The sequence below is a fragment of the Pithys albifrons genome, chromosome 15, assembly GCF_047495875.1.
Source record: "Pithys albifrons albifrons isolate INPA30051 chromosome 15, PitAlb_v1, whole genome shotgun sequence".
In the NCBI taxonomy this organism is placed as follows: domain Eukaryota; kingdom Metazoa; phylum Chordata; class Aves; order Passeriformes; family Thamnophilidae; genus Pithys; species Pithys albifrons.
In genome coordinates, this window is record NC_092472.1 from 15106864 (window position 1) to 15123233 (window position 16370).

The 16370-nt window shown below is 48.5% G+C and overlaps 2 protein-coding genes across 11 annotated transcripts; one reads left to right on the top strand and one right to left on the bottom strand.

Annotated features, from left to right (window-relative positions):
• The first annotated feature begins 272 nt into the window (after window positions 1–272).
• Window positions 273–15276, top strand: HNRNPH1 (heterogeneous nuclear ribonucleoprotein H1). 10 transcript variants are annotated; one of them, XM_071570332.1, is made up of 14 exons: window positions 273–585; window positions 6494–6553; window positions 7316–7453; window positions 8202–8357; window positions 8556–8699; window positions 10205–10343; window positions 11334–11512; window positions 11760–11831; window positions 11905–12044; window positions 12217–12352; window positions 12512–12601; window positions 12727–12777; window positions 13822–13914; window positions 14379–14587. In XM_071570332.1, exons 1-14 carry the CDS (start codon window positions 537–539, stop codon window positions 14456–14458), a joined length of 1527 nt encoding a protein of 508 aa, XP_071426433.1. In that variant the 5' UTR covers window positions 273–536; the 3' UTR covers window positions 14459–14587. The 10 variants fall into 10 exon arrangements, with proteins under 10 accessions (XP_071426433.1, XP_071426438.1, XP_071426430.1 ...); XM_071570337.1 differs by having other exon boundaries at window positions 277–585; window positions 14494–15276; XM_071570329.1 differs by having other exon boundaries at window positions 277–585; window positions 12512–12595; window positions 14494–15276.
• LOC139678995 (deoxycytidine kinase 2) lies at window positions 1147–6213 on the bottom strand. Its single transcript, XM_071570338.1, has 7 exons — window positions 5623–6213; window positions 5079–5194; window positions 4442–4635; window positions 4093–4240; window positions 3743–3858; window positions 2277–2376; window positions 1147–1454 (listed from the first exon to the last, which is right to left on the bottom strand). The coding sequence occupies exons 1-7, from the start codon at window positions 5720–5722 to the stop codon at window positions 1431–1433; spliced, it is 798 nt and encodes a 265-aa protein (XP_071426439.1). The 5' UTR covers window positions 5723–6213; the 3' UTR covers window positions 1147–1430.
• Window positions 15277–16370: the final 1094 nt, after the last annotated feature.

The following is a 16370-nucleotide window of genomic DNA, read 5'->3' on the forward strand; positions in this document are numbered from 1 at the left end:
GGGCGGCCCTGGGAGCCGCGACGGGGCGGCGGGCAGACTCGGTGGGGCCCGGGCGGGCGGGACTCGAACCCGCGACCCCCGGGAGGGCTCAGGGACCCCCCGGGGCGGCCGCGCTGCCCCCCCCCCCCCCCTTTCCCCCCAGCCCCCCCCGCGGCGCGCGCGGGGCCGGACGTGACCGGCCGCGTTCAATTTGTCACGCGGCCATTGGCTGGCGCGGGGCGGGCGGCGCGTGACGTCAGCGCGCGGCGCGGCGCGGCCCGGCCGCCATTTATAAGGCGCGTGAGCGGGCGCTGCGCAGCCGGAGCGGCGCGGGCGGCACCGGGAGCGCTCGCAGCGAACATCGCACCCCATCGGCCCCCGAACCTCACCCCACCCCCGCCGCACCCATCCGCCTCCCAGAGCGCCGACGAGCTTTTTTTTTTTTTTTAATTAATTTTTTTTGTTGTTTTCGTTGCGCCGCGCAGCGCCCCACCCCCACCCCGCCGCCCGCCCGGCTTTGTTCTGCTCGCGGCCCCTGCGGGGAAGGCGCGGCCAAGATGGACCCCTGTCACACCGAGGAGACCGAGGGCGAGATCCCCGGCCTGGGTAAGGCGCGGCGGCGGCGGGCGGGGGATGGGGATGGCGGGGGAGGGAGGGAGGGGCGGTCGGGGCCGCGCAGGGCCCGCGATGGCGGCGGCGCCGCGAGGGGGGATCGGCCCGGCCGCGTGCGCGGCTCCCCCTCCTTCCCCCGGGGCGGGGCCGGGCCGGGCCGGGCCGGGGGGGTCTCCGGGTTCGCTGTCCTGCCTCTGCCGCGCCCGCGGGGCCCACCCCGACCCGGGGCAGGTCGGGCTGGGCTGGGCTGGGCCGGGCCGGGGGGGCGCGCGTGGTGGGGGGGAGATCGTCAGCGAGATAAGCGCGAATTACAGTTTGTTACAGGTCTGACGTCCAGCCTTAAGTAGCGTTAAAGCCGGTGGGAACGGCCACTCGATAAAGCAGAAGTTGAAAGTAAAGGTTTTTTTCTGGACGCCATAACAGTCTCGTCTTAAAATGGTGAACCCGTGCCAGTTATTGCAAAACAGCCGTGCTTAGCGCCTGCTATCTGTTTACTGGGTGTCAGCCATTGACAACCGCTGAGCTCCCCCGCGGGGACAGACAGCTCACAGGCACTGCGACTTCTAAATGTTTATTAAAACAGCGGACAACACACAGGAAAAACGTTACCGAAGCACCCCCTATTTGTTCGCTTTTTCTGTACAGAAAATTCTATTAAAACCCGCGCAGGTCAGGCAAGAAAAAAAATAAACCCAAACGATATTTTACACTTTAGTCTTGCCTTAAAATAAGCTATACAGGTAATGTATTTGGTTAAAGTAAATTCTTGAACACACACTAATTTTTGGGTTTAACTCTTGAACTTCAGGAACTTGTTGTTCGAAATAATTTTCATTTTCTTAAAAAGTCAGGAAAGACTCGACCTGTGAAGAACAAAAAAGTATATATAACATTTGGTGCATTAAAAGTTGAATTACCAGGCTTTTCCCTTTGTTTTGGGAACAAATGGTTTGGTACTGTACCGTTTCCAGGGATATTTTGCCCCTACATTTAATTCATGACCTCAAATGCTGGTGGCCTTTCAGAGGCACAAGGTTAAAGGTGGCATGTTGAGTGTAGTACAGAATTCTCTAAGCTGTTAATTGCTGGTTTCCTTGAGGATACAACAACACATACCGCCACAACTGAACACTGTGCTTCCCAGTTTATTTAGAGCAATTTAATTGGGAATTAGGCTTGGCTTGAAGGAGTCATTCTATAGTAATCTCAAACCGATGACCCAGAACAAGATGGAGGAAATTGTTTTCAGGGTTTGCTAGGACAGCACTTCCTCATGCCTCTAAGTATGGGAAGTTTTGGTTATTGTTTTATTCTGCCTGGGCACACATTACACGACTCCAGCAAAAGAATTTCTTTTGGCATTTATTGCCAAAGTGTTGCCTTTCCTTGAAAACGATAAACACCACGTTAACTCCATGAGCTCTTATTGCTACCTTGTTTCCTCAAATGGCTGTTTACTCTCTCTCCACCTCTGCTTGGAAGCGGCACTTCGTGCACTTGGAACTCTGAGGTAACTGAAACCTTGTGCTGAACCTTTGTCAGATGTTTGTGCGAGGGGCAGAAACACCTCGAGGGAGGAGACTCCCTGTACAAGCCCCATCGAGCACCTCATCGCAGATTTTAAGAATGTAAATTGAGAATTGCAGAAGAAAAGCAGATACACAGAAAAAATATTTGATACTTACCTGATCAATCAGGTACTTCTGTTTTATCTTATCGTTCTTAAAATCTTCATTAACATCCAAAACTAGAATAGGAATCTCTTTAAGGTTTTCAAAATCAACTCTGTTAAATAGAAGAACCAAGTGCTAGTAAAAAATGGCATAAAAAGTACTCTGTATAAAAAGACTGCAGCTCTTTCGTTGCTTTCCAAGGGTGCAGCATTAGTCAGATTACCGTGTGCACCTGAGATCTTAATGCTGATGGCCATGACTTAAGTATAAAGCCCAAGTCAAGTTTGTCCTTAATTGCTCTTGTGTAACCCAGTCACTGTGGACTTCACAAATCTGGACTCTAAGTATCTGTTAATGTACAAGTGGGGGGAAAAGATGGTTTCGTTCTTCAATTTTGTTAAACTCACTCTTTTTGTAATAGATTCAATTTAGCAGGAAGTGATTCTGTGGCAGGGAGTATTTTTTTTAGGTATCACTTGCCCTGTGTCTCCCTCACCTACTGATAGGCATTTTTAAATCTTCCTCTCATGGAGAGGCCTTTAAAATGTCTTGTAGATAAGCAAGACCACTTGGGCTTCAGTTTAAGAGCAGATGGGAACAGTAGTTATGCAACTGGATGCATTTTTCTCTTCCAGCAGTAGTTACTGTTTTAAGTGTGGAGATGCAGTGAGTGTGCTGAACATTCTGACTTGTGCTCACTGTTTGGTGTTTCTATGAAAAACACAGGAAATGCTTACAAGTTTAGAATGAGTGTACAACATGTAAACATTCCTGGAATTCCACACTAGCATTGCCTTCTGTCTCCTAGGCATTGGGGTCATCTGCATCAAACTTAGGAAAGGAGATGTGACTGGTAATGTACTTTTCCTGGAATTGCAATGCTTCCCAGTCAGTGGAGTATTTTGGGCTCCTCCAGGGGAACATCTAAAGTCGTTTTCCTGTTTAGAGATCCCTTAGACAGGAAAGGCAGTAAGAGGCAGTAACCAAGCTGAGGGAGGGTGTGAGAGAGCACTCTGCTGCTGATTAGATTCCTCGTGTCTGCCCAAAGCCTTTCTGATTAGTTTACTTTCAAGCCAGGATTAATATTTAAACTTTGCTGAAATACAGTCCTGCAAGTTTAAAGGCAGTTGGGACCTTGCCCTCCCCCCATACACTGGAACACAAAAGCCGCTTAGTTAATGACTCCTGTGATTGGCCACCGAACACCATTTTAACTGCCCTGTTCCCGTGCCCTTCCAATTAGCAAAATCCATATCCTTGCTGCAGTTACAGCTGCAGAGCTTCCTAGTTGAAGCTAATGCTTCACAAAGGTTTTAAATTAGATGAAGTTCCATCTTTTGAAAACTGATGGGGATATTAAATCCTTCCAAGTGTGCCTGGGTGAAGCTAAACTTAAAGTTTAATGTTATTAACTTTACCATAAGGTAGCAAGAGCCTTGCGGGCAAGTTGAAACTTGCTACAGAAAATGTGTTCCTACCTCATAGTCCTTTCATGAAGCCAGGTTTCGTGTTTATAGTGCAGATTTTCCAAATACTCAAGCTCGATTCCTTGCTCTTCTTCTCTTCCCCTCATCTGTAACCTTTCCATGCATTTCTGAGGGGAAAAAAAAAGGTATAAACGTGGTCATTAATCATGTGTTGTAGGTTAAATCAGCTAAACGGATCAAGGGGTCCTTAACTCGGGAGGACTAAGACTAGACATTAATGAGCATTAATTTTAAATGCGTGGCTGAATATAAGCAAGTCAAGTCTAGAATAAGTTTTTTGTACTCTCTTAAGCTGGAAAATGGAGTTGGATCTAAAAAACTTTGCTCTTCAGTGAGCATACCTGAGGTGTGGTTCTGAGGTAGATCATGCCATCCAGCTCTATATCTGATTGAAACTGAGTCAAAAGCCATGTGTGCCAGTCCTGATAAATAGACCACTCTGTTTCATTGATGTTCCCAGACTCGAACAGGTTAGAAGCAAATACATATCTGCAATGAAAGACACGAGGAATGACAAAAGTGAACTGCCAGAACACTTGTCATTAGAACAGAATCATGGTACTTAAAAATGGCTGCCCTTAATCAAGACTGCTCCCTGCAGATACTCGTTTAATATCAAGTGTTTCCCCAGTTCCAGGTCTTTAAAGATCTGGAGCTGTTGATGTGAGTTATTGCTGTGAAAATAATTACCTGTCACTGTACAGAGATCTCTCAAAAAATTGCACTGGATGTTCTGCTTCGTGTAGCTTTGCTGAGACCGGTTTTAACTGTGCTCTTACTCTGCTCAAGGAGGCGTAAGTCTGAAAGGTGTAGGCCCACCTTGTGGGCTTGTCGTACAGCATTTGGAGTAGATTTCCTCCACTCTTCTGAGACGTTGAAAGTTCCTAGAAGGCAAGAGAAAAAACCTTAATATCAGCATACTTGCAGGATTTTATTCCCTTTTCTCAGTCTGGAATTCTGGTTTGTTGAAGTGAGAATTTATGGCCTTGCCTTGTTTTTAGGTTTTGTTTGGTTGGTTTTTGTTGTTTGGGGTTTTTTTTAGGAAAGCTCTTAGGCAGAGAGACTTTGTCAGATAATTGTAGGAGTGATGACAGCTTCTTTAAGTAGGGTGTTTGCAGAGTTCCAGATTTAAGTGTGATTCTGTGGAGATGTGATTTGGAATATAGACTCAGTAATACATTGCCTTAACGTTCCTGATGGCCTGACCGCTGGTGTGACCGTGGGGGTGACTCCGGCTGCTGCAGACTGAGTGTGGCAGGATTCTGGCATAGCTCCGTGGGCATGAAACTCCCTGCAGGTTGTCCTGACCCACATCCCGCACACCTACCTGATACTCATCCTCGGCTGTCTGGATGTTGCACCACTTGGCGATGGGCTCTGGGATGATCTCCCACTCCTCGCTGTGTTTCTCCAGCAGCCGGACAAACGTGGATTTCCCTGCGGCTGCAGGAGATGGGAGCAGGTCACTTGAGGGCTGATCAGAGCGGTGTTAGCGGTGAGGAGTGTGCGCCGGGGGGGCCGCGCTATCTGCGGCGCCAGAAGGGCCGCGCCCGGGCCGGGCGGGCGATGGGACACCGAGCCGACATTTTGGGAGCTTTGTCGGCGGGCGGAGCTCGGCGGGGCCGGCGGGGGGAGCGCGGGAGCAGCGGCCGCGCAGGCGCCGGGCACGGACGGGGCGGGCGGGAGCGAACGGGCCCTGCGCCCCGGGGCACCGACGGGACCCCGGCCCGGCTGGCCCTGCAGAGCCCTACAGAGCCCCTCGCTGCCCGCACAGCCGAGCCCCGCGGTGCCCTCTCCACTTCCTCCATGCCTCCCTCCCTCCCCGCCGTGGCGGGCCCCATGCGGACCCCCCGTCCCGCCGCCCGGCTCACCGATGTTCCCCTCGATGGAAACTTTCCTGAGGCGCTTTTGGAAGCTGCAGTCGAGGGAGCCGGCGGGGCTCTGGCAGTGCCGCTTGGCGGGGGTGGACATGGCGTTTTGCGGAGCGGGAGCTCGGCGGGCGGGCAGCTGTTCCCGCGCGGTTTAAGTATCCCGCCAGGCGGTGGGCGGGATGGAATGGCTGTTCCCGCCAGCCCTCCCTCCCCGGGAAGAGGAGGAGGCGCTGCCCCCCCTGCCCTGCCCCGCTCCCGCTGCCACGGGGCTCACAGTGGGCGATCGGCGGCCGAAATGGAGCAGAGCGACTTCGAGTAGGAAGCGACCAACGCGGTTTCACTCGCTGAGCTGATTTGCATTAGTGCAAAGCTTGAGATGCGCTTTTTAAAAAAAGTTCAAAAAACCTCCAGCCGTGGGGGTGGGGTAGTTGTTAGTGGTCCGGATTAGTATTTTAAAGTAAACACTTCAAGCACTTACATTAGGTTTACAGTCCGTTTTGGTACTGATTGAAGAAGCACGCGTGGATGGTGTTCATCCAGAGGCTGCTCTGAGCAGCTTCCGAGCTCCAAATACGTGTTTCAGGGGCTTTGTGGAGCCTGCTCAGCCCCCGGGCGTGAGTCCTCTACCACCCACGTGGGCAAGTTGAAACGTGAGCTGCTTGTTCTTTCCCGTGGAAAGAAAAGGGGATGGAGAATTTTTAGACCATGAGTTACTCCTGTAACTCCTGCTGCCGCTAATGACGAGATTCAGGGTGAAATCGAGCCAGGTCTGGTGTGTTTGGAGGAGACGGGAGGGAATTAACTTTTCCTTTCTTTTATGATAATTGTGACCCATTGTCTCTTCTCTCCCCATCTCCTCCAAACACACCAGGCTTCAGTGACCGAAGCGAGCAGCTTGTTTCACGTGGGGTAGCGTCAGCATATGAAGCTGGTAAGTGCCAGTTCGCTCACACCGCCCGCTCTCTCCGTGACCGGCCCGGGCCCCGCTGCCGGTGCCGGGACCGCGGGGATGGCGCGGGGCATGCGCAGTGCGGCGCGCGGCGCTGCGGGCGCGCGGGGCCGGGGCTTTGTTCTGCGCGGGCGGCGCGTGCGCAGAGGCGGCGGCGCGCGCGGGTTCCCCGGGGGCGGGGCCAGCGCAGCTCCCCCCGCGCTCCAGCCCGGCCCGGCCACGCCGCTCCGTGACCGGCTCCGCTCTCGGGCTCTGCGGTCGGGGCTCCGCGCTCTGCCGGCTCCACACGCACACACGCCGCTCCTCCGAGCCCGCTGCGGGCGCTGCGCCATCGCCGGGGGGCCGCGTGCGCGCCTGGGCGGTGTCCGGGCCCGCGCTCTTTGTGCGGCGGAAGGCCCGGCCCAGCGGAAGCGGGAGCACCCGCCGCCATTTCCTAGCGCGCTCTCGCCACAGGCTCGCCCGCTCGCTGCCGCCTGACCGGGACTAGGCGCTCTCCGGACAGCGGATCATGCTCGGAGCCCTAGAAGCAGCGCGGAGCCCCACCATGTGTGCGTGCGGGGAAGGGACAGGGCGCGGGCCGGGGGCGGGAGCGGCGTCCCGAGCGTGAGGCGGCAGCGGCCGAGGCAGAGGAGGCTCGGGGAGGGCCGGGGCACAGGTCAGGGGGGCCGCCGGGCGCTCTGAGGGGGTGCGGGTGGCGGCCGTGCTGAGCACGAGGCTAAGGGGGCCCGTTTTGGTCTTCTCCAGCAACCACGGAAGCCGAGGCGGAGCAGAGCCTCACCCCCAATGTGATGCTTAACACGGAGAGCAGCGAGGGATACGTGGTGAAAGTCCGGGGGCTGCCTTGGTCCTGCTCCACTGAAGAGGTGCAGAGATTCTTCTCCGGTAAGTGGGGCCGCTGCGGCGGTGGGAGTGCTGCAGGGAGCAGGGGCAAGGAGGCTTTCGGGAGCCAGTGAAGTTTGAAACGCAACAAGTGCTTCAGGCAGGACCCGGTTTGCAGAGCCATGCTGTGTGAGCAGGAACTCCACACAAAGGGACCTGGTCTGCACGTTGCTGGGATAGCCATGATTGCCTTTACTGCTTGAGGAACCAGGAGAAAGAAGCTTCTATTTTAAAGAAAACTTCAAAGTTTTTGCTTTAGATTAAACTAAATCAGTTTAATTTCTGCTATTGTTCTAAGAGGCTTTCCTGTGAAGCGTAGTGTGTCTGTGTGTGTCCTTGCCCCAGATGATCAGCATTCTGGAGTGGCTGGGGATTTTAAAGCTGCTTCAGTACGTTGATGTATTCGACTTGGTTCTGATTTATTTTATTATATTTACACTGGTTGTTAGTTTCATGCTGATGGAAAGGTTAAGATCAAAACCATACAGCATATTCAAATTGAGGCAGAGAAGCTTTGAAAATAGAGAGCCAATTTGCAGTTGCTAATCTTTTGGCTTGACTGGAAGGGTGACTTGATTTTAGTTAGTCCCTTAGTGCTTTGGTTATTGTAAAGTTGCAACAAGAATACTACTGGTTTTCTCATCTTTATATAGCTTAATAGATGTTGTTACATTTTTAAATATATGAAACTTCTAAAGTTACAGTGTTCCTGTAATAAGTAAATTAATATTGGCCTTTGTTTCATTTTCAGATTGCAAAATCCTGAATGGGGCTTTGGGCATCCGTTTCATCTACACCAGGGAGGGCAGGCCAAGTGGAGAAGCTTTTGCTGAACTTGAATCAGAGGAGGATGTGAAATTGGCCCTGAAAAAAGACAGAGAAACGATGGGACACAGATATGTTGAAGGTTTGACTCAGTTGGTCTAGTAACTGACTGCCTGTGGTTGTGCTTGATGGGCTTTTCCTTAATTGCTTTTCTGTCTCTTTAAAATGCATGTGAAAGGACAAATGGACTTGTATATTATAAATTGACTAGTTGCAAGGCAAATAACTTATAAACCCCTTGCTTTTTCCTGAATGCATTAATTCTAAGTGCCTTTTACAGTTTTCAAGTCAAACAACGTTGAAATGGATTGGGTTCTGAAGCATACTGGTCCCAACAGCCCTGATACTGCTAATGATGGTTTTGTACGTCTTAGAGGACTCCCATTTGGCTGTAGTAAAGAAGAGATTGTACAGTTCTTTTCAGGTATGTGGGATAAAAGTAGTAGATGTAGCACTATTGGTTTATGCTAAAAAACCCCAACAAACCAAACAAGCATGGATTGCCCAGTAGTCCTTCCAACAGATGGATATTAAAACTAAATAAACCAATTTTTTGTTAGTTATATGGACTTGAGGGATCCATTGGATCAATTCTTGATGTACCTGATAATTAAATAATTTGAAGAATGCAAGCTACTCAGATTTACACTTATTGGGACATACAGTTCCAAGTAAGGATTGCAGAAAACGAGTATCTTGCTTTCCAAATTAATGTGAACCATTCAGGTGAGAGGAGTTTCCATGCCCCAGTCTGTGCTGGTTCACCCTGTCAGTGAAGGATGTAGAACACCTTCACCACTGGGCTCTGTGAGGAACAGGGTCTGAGCAAGGGCAGGCACTGTGCCCATGACTCCTTCCAAACATAGATTTAGTATTGAATGAAATTCCAGATTAAAACGACCTGCTGAACTCTACCCAAGTACAGATTTCCAGATTTGCCCCTTTCTCTTTCTATGGGGAAAAAAAAAATCCTTGATTTTGCCTAGCTCAGAGTTTTTATAGATGAAGAAATGATGTTTTGTTTTGACTAATTTTTACTTTTTTTTGCAGCTGTTGTATGTTTTAGAAACTGGAATTACAAACTATTAAAATTGCCTAGAAAATCTTGTTGATTTGTTTAGGGTTTCATTTGGTATTATTTTTGAAATAGTAGATTTTTAAATGTTACTGTAACAAGATATGGTTGAGCTTACTGTTTTGCTTTAAAATATAGTAGAAATATTTCCAATTTTGCAACTTCAGAACTTGTTTTTTGTTTTCTGAATCAGTGATATGAACAAGCAGTTTCTTTAAGCATGTGCATTTTAAGCTGTTTTTTTTTTCTTTTTACATGGTGAAGTAATTCAAGCTTTAAAAACTGTTAATGTGCTTAATATACAAAATGTGCCTCTTCTGTTCAGGAACTAATACTTTAAAATTACTTCATGATTTTTTTCTTAATTAAGCTCTCCTAAAGTTAAAAAAAAATCAATGCTGAAACTTGATGTTTGCATAAGACTAATTATTTTACCTGAGTGACTTTTAGTAAAATTACTTGTTCTGTATGAAGCTGTTTAACTTGCTGTGTTTGAATTTAATAAGTTCTCTTAAAAAGTTCATCTTAAATACTTTCACAGAATTGAAGAGGTTTGTAATAATATGTGAAGTTCTTAATGCACTCTGCATTAGATGCCTTCTCTGAGGAGTCGTGCCTGACACTCGGAGCGTTTCTGGGCTCTGCAGGGTGGGTTAAGAACCTGAGCTGAATGGTATGTGATCATGGAGCTCTTTGTTGACTGCCTTTTTTCTTCTAGTGTTCTAGAATCAACATACCATTCGCTTAAAAGTGTTTAAATTCTGGTGTTTTTAAAGCTATAAGAAAAAACTCATGACTGGGCTTGTGATGTTAATATTGCCCCCCTACTGGGGTTATTTGTCCTTGGGTTGAAGGGTTGGAAATCGTGCCAAATGGGATAACATTGCCGGTGGACTTCCAGGGGAGGAGTACGGGGGAGGCCTTCGTGCAGTTTGCTTCACAGGAAATAGCTGAAAAGGCTCTAAAGAAACACAAGGAAAGAATAGGGCACAGGTGGGGATGGATGGTTGGTTGGCTCTGTCACTTTTCTTATGGTAAACAATTAAATCCATATTCTCTCTTCTGAAAGTGTTAACATCCAAATCAAAACAGTATTTTGGTCTCTAACTCGGTGATGAGTAAAGGCACTGATTGCTGTGTCTGTGGCACAGACTGTTGGAAACTACCCAAAAATACAAGATAAAATTGGACTAAACCAAAGTGTGTGTGCTTTGGAACCTGAGTAATAACAGGAATGCAAAACTGAAGTGACAAAGTTGAGAGACTATGGCTTTAACTTCTCAAATAGCACCAATTCTGCCTTTAGCTTTAAAGACATGCACAGTACTCTTACTACCATAAGAAAATGTGATACTTTCTAAACTTGTTTTATAAGTTGAAATGTAACAAATTTACTTACTGTATTAATCTTCAATGTAATAAGCATAGCTTTCAAGAAATTGTCACAAAGGGTTTTTATTCTATTTGACTTGTGACTATTTTTCATTGAAGCATGCACCTTTTGCCTGTGCTGACTCACTGAAGCATAGGCTGGGTTCAGTAGTACATGCAGAGCTTTTTGTGGCATCCTGATGGGTTAAACTCTCGGTGGAGATCGGGTTTTTAACCCTCTGTTTCCATTGCCTCGAGCAAAATGGTGCTGAGTTGAGTGGACACTGGTCCCTCCTACATTTTTTGACTAACACCTTAAATTGGGGGGAGGTGGGTGGGGAATCAGTATTGCTCCCCCACCCTTAAGGCTGGGATACTGCCAAGTATGAGGAGCACATAAACCCTTGGGTAATTTTAATTTCTTGAAAATACACTGATTTGATTGTAAAGTAGTGTAAAATAGAATGTCATTGCCTACATAATGTAAGGAAACCTGGCTTAAAATTACTGCCAGTGTCAAGGCTATGACTAAATGGCTTGTTGTAATGTGAAGTTGTGAGGTGTTTGTGGAAGGAATCAGAGCCTGACTTGTTCCTGTGCAAACACTTGTAGGTACATTGAGATCTTCAAGAGTAGTCGGGCAGAGGTGCGCACTCACTACGACCCTCCTCGCAAGCTGTTGGCAATGCAGAGACCTGGTCCGTACGACAGGCCCGGTCTGACACGTGGATATAACAGCCTGGGTAGAGGAAGTAGCTTGGAGAGAATGAGGCGTGGAGCCTACGGAGGAGGTAAGTGCACAGAGTCCGAGGGAGCTGCTCATCTGAAAAGCAGCAACACTTGGACCTGGTAGTGTCTTCCCTGCTTTGTAACTGCTGGTTTGTATGTGTCCTTGGCTTTAGTTCTTGTAGAAGAAATGAAACTTTGTAAACTGTTGTTTGCAGTGTGTACGTGTGTATTTGGATCTTTCTGTAGTCGAAATGAACGTTTATTTGGATCTTTGTGTAGTTGAAATGAACATGTCCAATCTGTTTCTAGGTTATGGAGGTTATGATGACTACAATGGGTATAATGATGGCTATGGGTTTGGTTCTGATAGATTTGGAAGAGGTAAGAGATCTCTAATAGGAACAGTAACTGAACTTACGACATGTGTCAAAAGAAACTAAAATACATCTGAAAGACCTAGAATGGACTCTTTTCTCTGCAGGGATGTCGGACCACAGGTACGGCGACGGATCGTCCACCTTCCAGAGCACCACCGGCCACTGCGTCCACATGCGAGGTCTGCCCTACAGAGCCACGGAGAATGACATCTACAACGTGAGTCCTCATGGTGCCCCCTGCCCTACTGTGTGGCCTTGGGTCCTTGGTCCTTGTTGGACACACACCAGCTGCACTGTGGCTGGAGAGTGTTCCATGGAGGAGAGGGCTTGGTGTAAACCCCAGCTGTTGCATTGGTGCGTTTTAATCTGTGTGACTGTTCTGTGTGTAGTTCTTCTCACCTCTGAACCCTGTAAGAGTACACATTGAGATTGGACCAGATGGCAGAGTAACCGGAGAGGCAGACGTTGAATTTGCTACTCACGAGGACGCAGTGGCTGCGATGTCCAAAGACAAAGCCAATATGCGTAAGTGTGACTGCTCGGAATAGGGAAGTGACAGCACTGCAGTGTGGGGCTTCTGCTGTCCCTGGAGTGCCAAAGAGTTCGCTGCAGCTTCACCTGCAGTGAGACAGGCTGCATGGGCTTGGTGTGAAGTGCTTTCATGGCAAAACTTTCTTCTTTCAGAACACAGATATGTGGAACTCTTCCTGAATTCTACAGCAGGAGGAACTGGTGGTGCCTATGGCAGTCAGATGATGGGAGCAATGGGTATGCGTAAGTCTAAGTATACTTCAAACAGATACTTGCTATTGGAGGAAGCTGGCTCGTTTTGTGCAGCTCCTGCTTATTGTGTGCCTGGCATCAAAACTGAAATGCAACATTCTGTCTTAATCTCACAGTCAAGGAATCGGAAGGAGTAGTCCAGGATTGGAACACTAGCACATTGGCAGGTATATAAACCTTTTGGAAACATATTTGACAATTATTAAGTTGAACAAACTGGTGTGGTGTGGCTGGTGGGGTGAGTGGCTTCTGGGAATGTGGTGGTGTAAAAGTGGGAGTTGCCTCCTGTCCTTTTCTTCTTCTTTCCCCTTCCTTTTTGGGACACCAAAACACAGTTGGGTGATGGAGGATGTGTCTGTGACACATGACCTGCCATTCAAGCTTGGTCTTGGTGGTGAGGGAGAAACGTATTTGGAACTGGAGAGAAACTGCCTTAATTGCTATAGCAAGCCCCAAAATAGTTTAAAAATCTAAACTGTCTGTTAGCAACACAAGTCTTAAATGCCTGTTGCTGCAGTGTCTATAAGGCAGGTACCTCCTGGCACTCAACTGGACTGATTTTGTTAGGTGGTGAAGGTGGGGTTGGTGTCTGGGGGCTCCTTTCTCAAGGGTGCTGGGGTGGGGGGGTGTGGGTACCCTGCTGCTTTTATAGTGCTCTGATCACAGAATGTTTGAAGTCTAATGCTGATACTTGAACTGCAGAAAAGTTTTGTAGGGGTGATGTACAAGTGATGAGGGGAAGAACAGCTGTTAGTGACCCTAAGCAGAGGTCTCTTTGTTGTGAGCCACAGCAGTGCTGTGGTGCACAACCAGTTTGGAGCAGGAGTTAAGTCTGTTGGGACTGTATACAAATCAGTGACTCCAGTTAATGAGCTGGTGCCCTTCTGAAGGGGCACCAGTTCTGTGTGAGTTCCTTTAACACCAAGTTTAAGCCTTTCAGGGTGTCTTATGTGTAATGCAGGTCAATGCTGTTACATACAGTCCATAGAAACTGCAAAAGTAAAAGTAGTTTTTAAAGTTGTTTGATTGCAGGGATGTCTTTAGAAACCCAATCACTTTCCCTGAGCTGGGTATGCAACGTGACAAAAGTTCCCTGGGTGTGAGAGAGGTTGTGCCAGGGTGTGGGGGCTGTTGCTTGGTTGAGGGTTGGGTTTGTTGATGAGCCGGCCTTGACAGGCAAGTTCTCAATGTTTTTATGCTTAACTTAAAAGGAAGCCAATCCAGTTATGGTGCTCCCGGCAGCCAGCAGCTGAGTGGGGGTTATGGAGGAGGATATGGAGGTCAAAGCAGCATGAGTGGCTATGGTAAGAGCATTTCTTTGCTGGTTGCAGGTGGGCTGGGTGCTGCTGGCTTAACATGTCCTTCACTGGTGTTGAGGGGTCGTGCTACAGCCTGAGCAGCACAAGCCCTGAAAGACGCGGCTTTTGTGAATGTTAAAAGTAATGGAGAACTGGGGGGGAAATCTATTCAAAGGAGAAATGGGAAGCTGAGGGAGGAAATGTGGAAATTACTCTGAAATGGGTGGAAAATGCCAGTCTCCAGACTTGCATTGCTCTGATCACTTATTTTCGTAGTCTGAAAGCTGGAGATGAGCTTTGTTTAAACACAGTAGGAATGGTGGGAGGGGATGTGGGAGGCTGGGTCCTCCCCATGCCCCCAGAGCGGTGCTGAAGCTCTGGTTGGGAAGGGGAGTGATGCAGAGCTCGTGCTGTCGCTGAACAACCGGTGCCTGACTTTGGGTACGGAGCTGTAAACTGACACTTTGCAGCGTTGGGCACGGTAGACGGTATTTACGAGGTGGCCCAGCAAGGACAGGCGTTGGGGCAAGGATGCTTCGAGTCGGCCTGAGGCAGCTGTGAACCTGCTGTCGGTTTCCCCCTCAGACCCCGGGAGCCAGGGCGCCATGAACAGCAGCTACTACAGCAGTGGGAACCGCGCATCCATGGGAGTGAACGGCATGGGCGGCATGTCCAACATATCCAACATGAGTGGTGGCTGGGGAATGTAACCAATCGCTGACTTTTGGTCGCATCTTTTTTAAAAAACAAAAAAACAAAAAACTAAGTTTAACAGTTTTGCAATACGAGCTTGTGATTTATGCTTTACTGTAAGTGAATTCAGGATTGTTTTAAAACCCTTCAGGTTCAGTATTTTTGAACATACAGAAATGAACATTCATCTAGGATGTAATAACCAAGTAAAGACTTTAACTGTTAAACGATTTGGAGCGTTTCTCAAGTTAGTTTTGTTGTAGGAGTGTATTTAAGCAGTAAGCGTATTTAGGTTAAAGCTGTTTGAATTACGTTAAATGTTGCTCTTATACCATATTACATCCAACACTGTTTTGAATACATGTTGAAAGAGACATGCTTTTTTGTAAAGAACCAATATAGAAGCTGTGTCTGAAAATCAAAGTGAACATTTGGCATGTTAGTTCTAGTTTATTTCTTTTAATATCCTGTAAGGCATGTTAAAGCTTTTTTTTTTAAGTTAATGGGGGAAACATGTTGAGACGCAATACGGCTACTTTAGGATTTTGGTCTTGGTGTTCGTACAAAATTCTGAGGCCTTGATTTAATCTTTCATTGTATTGTGATTTCCTTTTTAGGTGTATTGCGCTAAGTGAAACTTGTTAAATAAATCTTCCTTTTAAAAACTGGAACTCACTCCTTCTTGACCTCCAGCTTCTTGTAATTACGCTTGCCTCTGTGTCCTGTGTGACTGTAGTACTCTTGCCACGCAGCTGCCCTGAGCAGTGACTCCTCGCTCTGAGTGCTGGCCTGTGGAGTGTTACAGTGACAATTGGGGGGTAGCAAAGGAGGCCCCCCTGCTGCTGGGGGTGCCCGGTGTGTGTTGGTTCCAATCGCTGCACAGCTGTGCCCTGGGTGGGTCTGGGCTCTAAAGTTCTGGGGGGGCTGAGGTGATTCTGTACTTCTTGTAGGCATCATTGGACTCAGCAGCTTCTTGCAACCATGTTTCAATAAATGCAACTTGTGAAATATCCTGCTTAAAGATGTGGTTTTGTAAACAGCTTTTACAGCTCTTGAGCACTGAGATTAAAATTGCTTCCCTGCATCTGCTGCAGTACATTTATTTGCCCTTTGTAATGAACCATTTCTCCTGAATAGTCAGAAATCTGAGGTACTTTTCTATAGTGCAGAGGATGCTTCCTCTTTTCCAGCTGGGGAGCTGTCAGGGTTGAATCCTGAGCACTGTGCTGTGGCCATGGCACAGCAACCTCTGCAACCTGAACACCTGAGGGGCAGAGCAGGGATCACACCTGGGTTTGCCCTGTTGCATGTGAAGCCTTTGGAAGGGGCTCAGAGCTCCTCTGGAACCCGTGATTCCCATGAGGCACCGGGTGCTGTTGGGGACTGGTGCATTCACTCCAATTCCTGGGGTGCGGTGACAGCCCCAGGGGTGGTGATGGGTAACAGACTGTGCTGGGGCCCAGCTGTGCCCAGGCCTGACAGAACAGCAAGGGGGGGAGCAATAAACACCCCTGGGGCTGGGCCAGAGCTGCCTGGCCTTGTCCTGGGGCAGGCACAGTGAGCTGGCGCTGTTGGTGCCTTTCCTCCTGGGGAAGGGTAGAAGCTGCTGCAGAGCCCGGGCTTTGTGTGGCACCTTCCAGGATACCACAGTGTTGATCGGGTATCCCTGGCACATTCTAGTGTGGTGTCTTTAGCAGAAGCCCCAGCTGTGCGTGGCTGGACAAGAACATTCTCTTGTGGGATCTGTGACCAACAGCTTGTTTAAAATC

What these genes read in the sequence shown, in the direction of transcription:
- HNRNPH1 (XM_071570337.1), top strand. Translation starts at nt 537, where the DNA reads ATGGACCCCTGTCACACCGAGGAGACCGAGGGCGAGATCCCCGGCCTG. An exon ending in AAGGAAAGAATAGGGCACAG is followed by an intron (nt 10,344 to 11,333) that starts GTGGGGATGGAT and finishes AAACACTTGTAG; the next exon opens with GTACATTGAGATCTTCAAGA. An exon ending in GATGGGAGCAATGGGTATGC is followed by an intron (nt 12,602 to 12,726) that starts GTAAGTCTAAGT and finishes TTAATCTCACAG; the next exon opens with TCAAGGAATCGGAAGGAGTA.
- LOC139678995 (XM_071570338.1), bottom strand. Translation starts at nt 5,722, where the DNA reads ATGTCCACCCCCGCCAAGCGGCACTGCCAGAGCCCCGCCGGCTCCCTC. An exon ending in CAGCCGAGGATGAGTATCAG is followed by an intron (nt 4,636 to 5,078) that starts GTAGGTGTGCGG and finishes CTTGCCTTCTAG; the next exon opens with GAACTTTCAACGTCTCAGAA. An exon ending in AGAAGTACCTGATTGATCAG is followed by an intron (nt 1,455 to 2,276) that starts GTAAGTATCAAA and finishes TGTTCTTCACAG; the next exon opens with GTCGAGTCTTTCCTGACTTT.